The 14266-nt window shown below is 37.4% G+C and overlaps 1 protein-coding gene across 10 annotated transcripts; it reads right to left on the bottom strand.

Moving 5' to 3' along the window:
* Positions 1-178: 178 nt before the first annotated feature.
* Positions 179-9828, bottom strand: LOC140837283 (uncharacterized). 10 transcript variants are annotated; one of them, XR_012119272.1, is made up of 5 exons: positions 9704-9828; positions 4818-8148; positions 4412-4453; positions 501-537; positions 179-229 (listed from the first exon to the last, which is right to left on the bottom strand). XR_012119272.1 is itself a non-coding variant. In XM_073203396.1 (3 exons), exon 2 carries the CDS (start codon positions 7968-7970, stop codon positions 5742-5744), a length of 2229 nt encoding a protein of 742 aa, XP_073059497.1. In that variant the 5' UTR covers positions 7971-8148; positions 9704-9828; the 3' UTR covers positions 5152-5414; positions 5727-5741. The 10 variants fall into 10 exon arrangements, 1 of the variants encoding a protein (XP_073059497.1); XR_012119274.1 differs by having other exon boundaries at positions 179-537; positions 4818-4868; positions 5228-8148; XR_012119275.1 differs by lacking the exon at positions 501-537 and having other exon boundaries at positions 4818-4868; positions 5228-8148.
* Between the last annotated feature and the right edge of the window lie 4438 nt (positions 9829-14266).

Raw genomic sequence — 14266 nt, 5'->3', positions numbered from 1 at the left:
TTCATGAAAATCAAAGAAAATGGAATAGTTGAACGTTTCCCAGCAGTTCTAGCTGAACGTCGACCCGGGGTCACTTCCACCGACTTTTATACATCAATTGGAGTTTCTATTGAATCAACTTTTGGGGACTCTGGATCCAAGAGTTTCATGGTTCCAGACAATGCTTTGCTATCACATATGTCACAACTGCCACCATTGAAATCATACTCTGGCATGTTTTTCCTTGGGCCTAAGACAGGAAATGGTAAAAAGAGAGTTAAAGTACAAGTACATTGGATATACCAAGAGAATAAAGAAATCAAACCCTTCCTAACACATTCATAAAATAACATCAGCTACATACTACCACTTCATTGCTCGATATACAAAAATTGTATTTTCCGAAAAATATCATCAATGCATTGTTTGAACCTTTTTCTTCTAATAAATGCAAGTGAGAAATTTCAGGCTAACCAAATTCAGCTCATTCGGAAACTGAAGTAATTCTTCAGGATTCTCACCTTTTTTTCCAATCCACCATGTATCTGAAAAGACTATCTAAAATGCAGGAAGTTACATACACGACAATAAACATCAAACAAAAACAAACAGAATCCAAAGAAGAAAAACATTCGAAGAGATAAAAAGTATGTTTTTATCAACTCAGATTATGAACTGCAGCATAACATTCTTCATTAACAGAAAAGGCTAATCAATGTATTGAAGGAAATTTAAACTGCGTAAAATTTAAACTGTGTCACCTGAATGCATGCAATATAGGGTTTTTAATTTAAATTATGTGTTTAATGATTTTATGCATTAAATGAATAATTATTCTATTATTAAGATTTATTTTATGATTATTTTAAAGTTTCATGCTTTAGGGTTTCTAGTCGCATTTCGCACTCGAAAGAGAAACAGAGACCGAGGATATTCAAGAAAAATATTTTTATTGAATGATTAATTTTAATTAATTAATATTAAGTGTTTTAAGGATGTTTTTCGAAAATTGAGCCTTGGTGGGTATTTTTACTCGCCAGTTCGTATTTTGAACCGGTACTCAAATTTTATCGATTCAAATGACTTTTTGAAGGTTCGAGCAATATTTTCAAAACGTACCAAAACGAAATATTTTTCGGATATGTTATTGAGCTTGTTGGTTTTGTAATGTCTAATGGGCTCAAAACTCTTTTAAACCATTTAATTCTAATTAAAGGCTCATTTGTGCTTTAAGCTTTTTATTTAATCATATCACTAAGTAACCCTAAATCTACCTACACAGCAGCAGCCGTCCCCTTCATTTTTCAGCAGCCCTCCCAATCGTTCTTCAGCAGCTAGGTCTCGGCCATTGGTTGTTCTTCAAGAAAACTTCTCCCCGCATCTCTGTTTCACGTCCCACGCGCGTATCTTCATGGTTTTGATCGTTTAAACGCTAAGGCACGCCATGTATCTTCTTTTCCATCGTTCACATCATAATTACATCCTGATACGTGTTTTTTGTATGTAAAATAATCGGTCCTTGCATGTTATCACTTGGTTGGCTTCGGTTGTCATGAAATACATGTATTGATGCATACAACTCACGTTTTTTCTAGTGTTTGTGCAAGGGGCTGCCGTTTATATGTTGGTCAAGGGGCGTGTATGCCGTAAATTGAGGTGACATGATGCTGGAGTCGAGGGTTTGCAATTGTAGGTGAAATCCGAATGGTTTCTACTTGGCGGCTAGGGTTTTGGGTTGGCTTGTGAAAGATAATGGTAGGCTCGGTTGAGGGAGGGCTGAACTAGGCTAAAGTGCGATCCAGGAGGGTCCAACTGAGGTCTAGGGGAGGTCCATACTCAGCTGGTCTCGGATACAAGGGAGGTCCATAGGTTAGGAGCCGAGGTGATTCAAAGGAAGCTCGGGCGTGCGCTTATCTTCGTGTTTCGAGTGGGGCATGTCCATGGGGCTCAGGGCTGTGCTTAGATCGGTCCAGTAGGGTCTTAAAGTGGGCTAGGAAGGGCTGGTCCAAGCTGGTAGGGCCTAGAATCGAAGGGTTGCACGTTTGGTGGGCTAAGGTTGAAGTTCGTGACTCGCTGAAAAATTCCAGCAACCTTGGGCATGTTTCGTGGTTCATAATGGGGCTGGAACGAGTGGTTTAGAGGCTGGACATGTAGGTTTAAGTCACGGATTAAGTTGGGAAAGATTCGGTTAAGTTTCGGGTTGGTTCGAGTTAAACCCGGAACCATAGTTGTCAAGGGCGCAAGGCGCACCGAGGCGCACAAGGGCTCTGGAGCCTGAGGCGAAGGCGCAAGGCGAGGCGCGCGCCTTACCGAAGCAAGGCGCACATTTTTAATTTTTTTTAAAATATATTTATCTTAGAATAATATATTAAAATATGAAATAATTAAGTCACAATGTCACACAAAACAACAAATAATTAATAAATTCATAACAATAAGTAACACAATTAAAATTCTTCAATCATCCTTAGAAGTTACGTTTGGGGTTGGTTTGGGCTTTTACATTTTAAGTTACTATTAAAAAAAAACAGAGAAGTTGCATTTTCGAAATGCAACTTCTGTGTTACTGAATTTGTTTTTTTAAAAAAAGCAACTCAGGCGTGCCTAAGGCGCGCCCGAGAGCCTTTCCAAGGCGAGCCCAGGCGCGCGCCTGGGCGAGCCTTTGTGAATCGTTGCGCCTGGGATGGCCCCAGGCGCAACACCCACGCCTGGTGGCGCCTCTCGCCTCAAGGCGAGAGGCGCTCGCCTTTGACAACTATGCCCGGAACGGCGGTCCAAGTTTTAAAACGAATCGATTAAGTTTTGATACGGGCTCGAGTTTACGTCTAAGAAATATTTTTAAATATGTTTTGAGGTGTTTTAAGGAGTTTGGTGAGCTTCGGATCGAAATTTTGATGTCCAGGGGTAAAAGGTCATTTTGGGTTTCCAAGAACAAAATGTCATTTCGCACTCGAGTCGATTTTTTAGCTCTGGCAGCGCTCTGAGCACTAATTTATCATGTTTTTAAATCTTAATGTATCATGTATATGACTATTTATGTAAATATAGAAAATACGTTGCATGATTGATTTTAAAGAAAACTTACGTATATGCATGATTTTATAAGTGATGAATACGATGAAATGTTTTTTTTGAAGGAAATGAGTTGGTTGTGACTAATACGATGACACGATAATATGATGATATGTAAGGCCAAGACTCGGTGGATGGGTAATACTGTCGCTGATATCTCCGCCGCCGGGTACCGCGATTATAAGTAGATGGATCCATCGCCTAATACGATGATACGAAAGTCAGAATTAATGAACGAAATTCAAATTAAGAAAACGAACACGCATATGTTGATATGATGAGATATGTTATGAAAATGTTTATGCTTTGACAAGTCATGATTATGCTTGCATCTTTTTAAAATCATGAAACGTTTCTTTATTACCGAACTTTTCACTATTGTTTGTTATGTATATGTATTTGTTATTAACGTTACAGGCGTGTTGAGTCTTTAGACTCACTAGATGTGAATGATACAGGTGAGCATGTCGATGAGGATGCTGAAGGTGCCGAAGTCTGAGTAGGCAGGACTGAATATGCGCACATGACCTGAGGACCATATTTCCGCACATCATGTTTTTGAAGTTAGGAGTGGATATGAATATTGTTTACGTTTGTTTCTACATGTCAAGGATTTTGTCAAGATTTTTACTTGTTTCTTATTTGCATGATTTTGAAACGTAAGTCTGGGTTTGTGTCTTTTATTTAAACTGCGGTATTTTATTGATTACGATTATTTTTAAAGTATTTTTCACTAGCCTTGCATGCATGCCTAAAAGGTGATTTTTCGAGAAAAAAAAATTCCTAGCTTTTTAAAATTATTAGACGTTTCGCCTTAAAGTCAAAACACAGCTTGAAAATCCTTGCCTACTTTTTTAAATAATGTATGAACTGAGCTTCTGTAAACTTCTTTCCCTGTTCGTTTAAAAACAGTTTGCGAAAGGTCCTCTCAATTATCTTTTCTCATACGTTTAAGATAGATTGAAATGACTAATTTGTATTATTTTTTCTCTAACTTGTGTTTTGAAAATGTTATAATGTTGTTATTTTCTTTTAGCCATTCTATAGTGGAAACTTCTCTTAGGAAACAAATCAATTGATAACAAATAAGCTCAAAAAAGTGTCATATACAACGAAAATCTGTGCTATACTTCACAACACATGATGATTTTCAACAATATTCTCATAGCAGCAAATATGAAGTTCCTGAATCAAATTTGGTTAAGCAACAATCTATGTTGCACGGATGCGGAAATGGGTATCGTATCGAATATGATACGGATACGGTAAATTTTAAAAATAGAAGATACAATATTTTAGAGGAGAAGAAAGTCAGAAACTATATAGAGTAGAGCAGAAATTCAGAAACAATAGGGCTTACATGCGTCAGAGGCGAGCGGCGAGGGACGCGAGCGGCGCCAGCCTTACAAAGATTGGTAGAAAGATCAATTACAAAGATGTGCAGCATGCTTAAAATGCCCAAAGTCCAATTCCATTTAATTAATTATTTTCCATTTAGTCCTCAGAAATTTCAACTTTTTTCAAACACCAAAAAGCTTTTAAAATTTGCAATTTTGCACAAACTTATCCGGAAAAATGGTCGTATCCAAAACTTATCCGACTGGTCAAACCTCCAAAAAGTCAACGACACGGATTTTGTTGTATCCGACACAAGTATTTGCATGTCGTATTCATATCCGTGTCCCATATTTAAAAAAAATATTTAGAGTATTCGTGTTACATGGGCAACAATTGAAAAGAAAACTAAAGGACAAAAAAATGCTAACCATATTGTCCAATTAGTCATCAAAAGTTACATTCTCGCCACCTTTGGAAATCTGCAGCGTCAAATACCTATTCTTAGGATAAACATTAGTACCAAACAACTTCATTTGACCCTGCAGGTTTCAGTGAATTGAACAGCGTGAGCATGTGCTAAATAAGGTTAAATTTGATCTAACTAATTCATTATCAGCCTCTCGAAGTGTATTCATGCTGAAAAAACGAGTCTAGATTGCATTTGCAAGAGCTACTTTACTAGTCTTCCATACAGAATATAAGGTACAAAACTTGGAGAACCACCGAACAACAACAGAGACAACTTCCAGTGAATAATCCTGGTCCAGTTAGCTAAAAAGGCAAAAAAAAGGACGAAATGGAGGAAAACAGGACAATCGAAACAACAATTAGAACATACCTGGGGCGAAATCGAGTAGAGGACTGGGTTTTTGGTGCCTAGATCCTCGAGCTCGCCTATTTTTAAACCAGAAATGGGGCCGAGGAGACCCGAAAACAAGAAGAGATGCATGTTCCTCCGCTGTTACTTCCTCAACATATCCTTGCCAGGGCCCAAGAGTTGTCGGCAGAGCTAATTTAGCCGGATTCTGAGATAAAATGTGTCGAGAAATGGCAAACTAGACATCAAAAGTGTAGGTTGCTTCAAGGAATTCAGTAATTTTGACAAATTCACCTTTTTTTGTCTCATTCGCAAAATATAGGAAGAAGTTGTAACTATTTGACAGCAGTATGATTAATTGAACAGTGTCCGACTGACAAATATTACTGGAGGAAATGTAGTATGTAGCATTCTTTCGGCTTTTCCTGTCTCCCCTTGTTCAACAGGAACATGGAACTAGGGAATTGTTTGGAAGTAAATGGAGAAAAATTATGTTTTTCAAGGCATTCTTAGAACTTACTGCAGGGATTGTTCCTCATGTTTTGAAGGTAAACGTATCAAGAATTACTCCCTTCCTTCGCACTTCATCGTATAACTGCTGAGCTCTGTCAACAAATCCGAGTTTTCCGTATCCACGAATCAAAACAGAGTACGTAACAGGATCAGGGCACAATTTTTTATGACTCATTTCTTCCACCAACATAATAGCCATGTCCATGCGATTTACCTTGAAAAATCCATCAATTAGGCATGTATATGTAACAACAGAAGGTAAAATGTCTCTCTGTGCCATCTCTTGGAACAACTCCCACGCCGCTCTCATATCTTTGCTCCTGCAAAATCCAGCTATCATTGAGGTGTATGAGATTTTATCAGGATTTAAACCCTTTAAGATCATTTCCTTGAATAGATTGTATGCCTCTTTCACCCTTCCCGTGGTGGACAAGACATTAATGAAAATTGTGAATGTGACAGAATCAGGAGTAACCCCACCCTTCAACATACTTGAATACACCATAACAACCTTCCTCAGATTTTCTTGTCTGGCAAAACCATCGATGAGCATGCTATAAGTTACAACATTAGGGAACATATTACATTTAAGCATTACAGGAATAAGCTCTAAAGCCTTCTCTATTTTACGATTTTTGCACAACATGTTGATGATCATGCTATATGTAATCGTGTTCGGGATTGTTCCATGTTTCTTCATTTCATCAGTAAGTTTTAAGGCATCCTCCATCAGCCCTTCATTGCAGTATCCATCTATTACATGGTTGCAAATAAAAGTATTGGGGAAAATACCAGCTTTTGCCATAAAATCAAAATACTTAAAGGCTTTCCTAAAGGAACCAATTTTACAGAATCCAAGGACTAAACTCTCATAACTCGCAATGTTTGGAGAGAGATTATTTTTTATCATCTCCTCTAAAAGCCCATGAGCAGATTCCATGTCTCCATGAGTACAAAATCCAGCAATTAAGATGTTGTAGGCATGCTGATCATATTTATATCCAGAATTCCCAACCTTTCTAAATAAATCAAATGATGTATCCATTAATCCTCTCTTACAGAGACCTTTTAAAAGAGAGCTATATGTAACAAGGGATGGTTTGGTATTACACTTTTCCATCTCTTCAAACAAGCTAAGACCTTTATCAACATCTCCAAATCGGCAAAAACCATCGATCAAAATACTATAACTATATACATCTGGTGCAATCCAACAGGTCTTCATTTCGTCAAAAACTTGCAATGCTTTATATGGTTCTCCTCTATTGACAAATGCACTAATAATGCTATTGTAGCAATAACAGTTGAGCGGTTGACCGTTTCTTTGTAACTCATGAATAAAGTTCAAAGCAACCTCAATAAGTCCAACTCTACAAAGTCCAAGAATGTATGTGCCATATGTCACAATAGAAGGTTTTATACCAGCAGCCTCCATTTCTTCAAGAATATCGGTTGCTTGCTCCATACGCACTCCATCTTGGCCACAATGCCTATTGCAGTAAAAGTTCATCATAATTGTGTAGGTGTAAACAGTAGGCACTGGTCCATGGTTTTTCATTTCTTCGAATAAAGTGACAATGAACTCCTTTTCATTGGATTCCACCAAACATTTAAGCAAAAAATTGCTTGCACGAATGCCTGGTTGAACCCCAATTTTCTTTGCCTGGGTGAAAGCATCAACAGCATTTTCAAGCATGATACTTGACGCAAAAACCTTGATAAGCGCATCTGCTAGAACAACTGATCCTTCTACTTCATGAGGACAATCAAATACAGTGTAGAACATACCAAACAAATCCAGCCCAGCTTCTCGATAATAACAAATAAGATCCCTCAGGAAGGCACACACTTCCAGCTCCATTTCCGCACGAGAATATATATGTAGAATAATCTTAAAACCCATAATCGAATTGTCAAAGCCATACTTCTTCACAGCTCCTGTAAACCGTATTTTTCTTGCAACGGACCAGTTCAGAGACTTAGCTACTCTAGCAACACAAGAAAACAACTTAATTCTTCTACCATGATCAATACTTTGTCTCGGAACATCACTTTCATTCTCCGAATTGCTTTCACAATTTGAACTGGAATAATCAGTGTCTTCCAACAAGGAAACTCCGGAGACATTACTGAACGTATAGCAAAAGCAGTTGTTTTTAGCAGTTATCCACCTACTACACAAACCCAACTTATGAAATGTTCCAGATCTTAAACTGAATGACGTATTTCTAGAGAACAAGCAAGCACCCATAAAATAAAAATTCAATCTTTGTAGTTTTCAGGTCTGCAGTAATACTAACCGCCAGTTGTTCGTCCATAGCATCAGGGAAAATTGGAAGATGGTGAAAAGGGTTGTCGACAACCGCAGCGGCGGCGAAAGATGCCGGTGGTGCCGGAAGTTTCCGCTGGCCCCCAGAATAGGCTAAAACCTAGGGGGAATGAGGGAAAAGGGAGTCACGGAAAAGTTTATTAAGAGAAAGGGAGTCAATGTAATTTACTTTTTTATCCTTTGTTTAAAATTTGTTTAAAAACTAATTTTTTCATCAGTAAGCACGACCCAATTGGGTTTGGGTCGTGCTGACCCAAGAAGAGCACGACCCAATAACTAAGCCAAATAATTTTTTTACTCAAAAAATCAGGTTAATTTTTTTAAAAAAATATTATTTCATTATTGTTTAATGTATATCAATGTATAATTTATGTTTGTTTTTTCATTGCAGCGGTGAATGTGGACTTTACTGTTTAGCGAGAGCAGGTTATACCATGTTCAGGGAAAATGCCTATCAATTGAACTATCAGAAGATTGAAGAATTTAGGCATTATTGTTGTTGTTGTATTTGTGATGAATTATGGTTGTTGGATTAAAACATTTATATGATAGTTGGATTAAAACATTTATATGATATTTTGCATTGATTTTAGTTAATTTATGTGATATTTTTTTACTACATTCAATCTAATAACGATCTCATACAAAAAATATATTTAGAGAATGATTCATCAATTGATCAATTATATAACATCATAAAAAATGAAAGCGAGTTTTGATTTGAATTGTATTAGGATTATTGTTTCTAGTCACACAACTTATAGCGCAACCCAGGCGCGACCCACTCAACCAAATTTTGGGTTGAGTGGGTTGCGCCTCAACCCAAAATTTGGTTGAGTGGGTCGCGCCACAGGCGCAACCCAATTTTGGGTTGAGGCGCGACCCACTCAACCCAAAATTGGGTTGATGTGTGGCGCGACCCACTCAACCCAAATTTGGGTTGAGTGGGTTGCGCCTGAGTGGGTGGCGCCACAACCCTGTGGCGCAACCCACTCAACCCAATTTTGAGTTGAGTGGGTTGCGTATTTTGGGTTGCGTGGGTCAATCCACACAATATACTCAATTTTTGGGTAGAGTAGTTTAATTTGAATCGAGTCTTACATGTTATGAGTTTTTTAGGTTCTATTATTACGAAATTTGTTAAAATTTTTATTGAAATTAAAAATTTGTTAAGAATTTTAGTCGAGCATAAATTCAACCCGATAAGAGATACATTCGTCTAATATTGTTATGAATTTTTAACCAACACACTTAAATTATAATATATAACTCATAATAAAATGTTTACACAAATAAATTTTTTATATATATTTACGTTCTAATCATATATAGAATGACTTATGTATTATGAAATGATCAAAATTCAAAATCTCTCTACCACTCGACCCAAACGCGACCCAAACTCGACCCAAACCCTAAACCCTAAACCAAACCCTGAATCGAAATCGCCGATATCAATAAAAAAATATTTTTTAAAAAATAAAATATTAATAACTAATTAATTAATAAACTAATAAATGATCTCACTTAACTTAATAAATGAACTCACCTGACTAACAACGGTCAACTCCCTTTCTTTGATTTATAGAAGTCAAAATCCCTTTTATTTAATTAAATTTAAAATGAGTCGTATATTTTTTATTGTCCCCTAAAACCTAATTAATCAATCGAACATTGAAATTCTATTTTTAATTTTAAACCAAAAGAAAAGTACGCTGGAATTGCAGCGTCCTTCATTGCTGGCAGTGGATGCTGCAGATCTGCCACCAGCATTATTTTTAGGGTTAATTGGGTATCAGTACCCAAAATATATGGAATTTGGTTTTAGTACCTGGAGAGAGAAAATTTTTCTAAAAATGCCAAAAATACCCTTGTCTTCTATTTTGATTTTAATTGATCCCCGCGCTCCCGAAAATGGTATCAGAGCTTATAAAAAGCCCCGAGCCTCTATCGTGTGATCTGACACGAAGCACGACTCTCCGTAGGGGATAACCTTATGCTCTGATACAGAGTTTAAGGTTAGCAAACTGATAGGTACCTTTTGGGGTGTCACCCTGTGATTGATCCTTGGATCCCTCATCTCCTGATGCAAAAGGTGGAGCTCTGAGTTGGGGCACTGACCCGAAAATGGTATCAGAGCATGGTTAATTTATTTCAAACACAAAAAATTTTATTATTACTAGCAACTAAATGTATGAGAAGGAGAATTTCGAAAATTATAAATCCGAACTTTAGTTCGAGAAAAATAATTTACAAGAACTATTCCAATATTTTGGAATATACACAAGTTTATCTAACTATTGTTAGAGATCAGAAACGGGGGAACAGAAAACTCATCCCCTGATAAAAGAAAGCAGTGTTTGCAAAACGTTGCATACACAAAAGGTAGACTTTTACAGGCCAAAAAGACCAGATCTTCATTGATCTGTTAAATATGCCAGGAACTACCATCCAGTTCGAAATTGAACTTATTTCGCTAGAAATAATTCAATTAGAGCAAGAATTACAGCGAAGTACATGCTTCACTGAACTCAGCACAAAAGGTATTCGTTTACAAGGTCTAAAGAACCGTAAAAACATACTTCAAAATCTACTCAGAAGAAATTCTTCAGAGAACAATGGATCTGTATAGACAACAGATTTACAAAGGGAAGCTACTGCACCCTCAGGTAAAATCTCAGGTAAACTTATGATACAAAATAATAAGTTTCTGAAGATAGTTCCAGACTCCTCTAAGCTCTCTTTAGATCTTAGAGAAATTCAAAAGACAGTCCAAAATTATGGCAATATGCTGTATTTTGTACCACAACGAGTTGAGAAAATCCTTGAAACCCAAGAAGAAATTCTGGGATTAATAAAGGATATTCAAACAAGAATTCAGAAACTAGAACAACAACCAAGTTCTAGTAGAAGAACTTCAGGAGGATGGTTACCACCATCTTTTGGCACTGAACCTTTGTTACATCAACAAGGGAAGGCCAGAGTGGTGTCAAAACCTTTGACTGAAGAAGAAAAGATGATCAATCTAATCAAGTCTGTCTCAGAAAAGAAATTCATCTGATGACAACTTTAGAAAGGATTGGTTTGGAGGATCTACAAGAACTGGCGGAATCTTTCGCAAATCTCAAGGTAGTAGATCTAAAGATGAACACAGCAGTAGGTGAAACACCACCTGCAATAACCTGGTCATCTTCTCAGGAACCAAGGGAAAGTATGGGATCTCATAATGAAAATATGAGAGAATCTCAAACTGATTTCCATGCTGGTGGAGGATCACACCCAGCAGGGACAAGGGTAAGGAGAAGTCAAATTCCCTTGCACCAAACACCCTATGGAAAAACTGTTTTAGATCCTATACATCCTTACGGGGTTATGCTTAACCTTGATGTATTAGACTTCAAAAACAGAGAAGATCTCATAGACGATTGGACATCTGCTATGAGAATTGCAGCAGGAACACTTGATCTCAACAAAGAAGGATTCATTAAACTTTTGGAAATGAGTCTTATGGGATCAGTGAAAATTGCTTGGGACATGACTTCATCAGACATGAAAGAGTCAGTCTTAGTTGGAGAATCTCTTAGTGAGATCGCGGGAAAAATGGCTACCCTATTTAAAGCACACTTTATAGGGGTAGACTATTTCAACAGTCAAGATACAGAGAAGAAGAAGAAATACACTCAAGCTCTGTATAGTCTTGAATTACATGATATATGTTTGGTGGATGAATACATTATGTTATTCACTAAATACAGATGGAATTCAGGAGTCGAAGAGGATATAGCTATGCAGCTTTTCTTCGCAAAAATGCCGAGCCCTTGGAGAGAAATGCTCATAAGGGAATACGTACCTGGTAATCCAGATACGTTGGCAAGAAGAGCCTCTTTCCTTAAAGGAAAATTGGCAGAATGGTGCCATATGGCAGCATTACAAAAGAATTACAAACGCTTAAGGGGTATCAACAAAAGAACTCCTTTATGTTGTAAGGAAAATGATCTTCCAACAGTTATTGGAAGTAAACCACAAAAGCATAAAAGGAAAAGCTTTAGGACTCATCCTTATGCACGAAGTGGGAGAAGTTCTTGGAAACCAAGAACCGTATGGTCTAGACAGAAAGCCAGATCTTATAAATCTGGACAAAGAAGCGGACCATCGAGAAGTAGGATATCATCCCAAGCATCGAGTTCAACTCGAAGCACAGGAAGAACACCTACAAAGAAAACTTTCAGAAGAGCTCATACTAGAGCCAATGAAAGTTTCAAGGACTGCAATTGCTGGACATGTGGAGCAAGAGGTCATATCTCGACCAACTGTCCAGAAAATGAAAAAAGAGGTATTAAACGCTTCGACCCGACTCCGGATATTGAAGATGCAGTTTATTACCAAGATCTCATTCAAGTATACCGATTTGAGGACATTGCCTCAGATGAAAGTATATATGAAGAAGAGGAAGTCTTAAGTCAGGAAGAATCTGATGAAACAGAATCGGAATCTGACTGAAGACGAGGTGTTTCGACACGAAACACATGAGGATTTGTCTGGGTTTTTCAGCCAGACAACTATATCTCATAACATGGTTCAAAGAATCATGAGAGAAAATCCGAGTCTACAGAGATATCAAGGTTTCTCCGCAGGACAGGTAGAAAAGTTCTTAGGAAGTCTTGGCCTAAGAAACAGAAAGCATCATCTAATCTATAAAGTTTCTAGAAGAGAAATGGCAATCCCAATGGAACTTACAGGAAATAGAATGGAGATGCAGTTAATTCCTTCCGAAGAAATTAAGGAGGAATTACAAAAACTAAAGATAGAAGTAGCAAGGACTATGTCCTGGATTCATATCGGAGCAATCCAGATTATGATAAAGGCTACTTTCAAAGAAGGAATAGATTCACCAATTGATATTGCTATATGCGATAAAAGAATGGGGAATCTACAAGATTCAGTACTAGGAACAATCTCAGGAAATCTCTGTGCAGGAAAGATTGTAGGAGTAATCTATCCAAGGATAGCCTACAACCTGGCAGATCGAGATTTCAGCCGAGCCTTGACATTGCATCAGAACTTCAAGGAAAAAAGGCTGATGAAAGAAGGTAATAGGCCATATTCTATTACCTATCAAATTTCATATGCTCTATCTAATACACATCATTCTGAATTGTTTATTAGAAACGAGTTTATAGAAATCCCTGAGATATTTGGAAAAGTTGCTCAGGCAATTTATCCAGAAAGAGTCGAGTTTCCTTTAATACAGGAAACAGATATCCAGATCCAAGACAAACCGATTCTACAAAGGAATCAAAGTCTTAGATTGGAATCGAGAAGACCATCTTTTCAAGGAGATAGAATTACAAGTTACAGGTGGGGAAAAACACCTGTCATAGAAACCCAACAGGAGCCAAAAAGTTTTTCTACAGTAGGAAAACTTAGATGCCCAGAAGGTTGGAAGGAAATAGAAATAGTATTTGATATTACAAAACAAAGGAATCAATTTCCTTGTAATACCATATACTATTTGGAACAACCTACGATAGGAACTTACCAAGGATTAATTAATATCGGAGAATTGGAAGTCCATATCCAAGGGATTCCAGGGAAAGAATCAGATCGACTGATTCTTGGACTAGAGTTTCTTGAGGAACACAAACCTTGGAAACGTCTAGAGTATGGAATGGAGTTTATGGCAGAGGATAAGATGTGGAAAATCCAATGACCACAAGTCCATTCTCCATATACATTCCAGTAGGAATGTTGTATGAAAAATATAAGGCAGAATATTTTGCTGCCTATATTGATTCAGGTGCTGGAATATGTACAGCAAAACGAGGAATTTTTCCAAGTAATTTGGAAGAAGAGTTACCCAAGATTGCTGGAAGAGACTTTTCCAGGAGAATCTTAATCCTATGTAAAGGGATTAAGATGACTGAAATTATGATTGGCGGTGCGGGACAAACACCTTGGTACAAGGTAAAGACACCACCAATTTATTTTCATGATACAGGAGCTGACATATTGTTAGGAAATAATTTCCTACAAATGTTCAAGTCCTATACACAAGAAAATGAGACTAGAAGATTAGTGTTCACAACACCATGTGCTCACAAGATCATAGTCCAGCGACTTCGAGAGGCATTTTACAGAAAATTGCCGATCCAGTTTCGCAGCAAGCGTGGTGATTCAGGACGGACAAATTCTGAACCCAAAAATGAAGGATTCTAGAC

The sequence above is a fragment of the Primulina eburnea genome, chromosome 7, assembly GCF_022965805.1.
Source record: "Primulina eburnea isolate SZY01 chromosome 7, ASM2296580v1, whole genome shotgun sequence".
Classification (NCBI taxonomy): Eukaryota; Viridiplantae; Streptophyta; class Magnoliopsida; order Lamiales; family Gesneriaceae; genus Primulina; species Primulina eburnea.
Note: the sequence above shows the minus strand (reverse complement) of the source record. Positions and strands in the feature narration are given on the sequence as shown.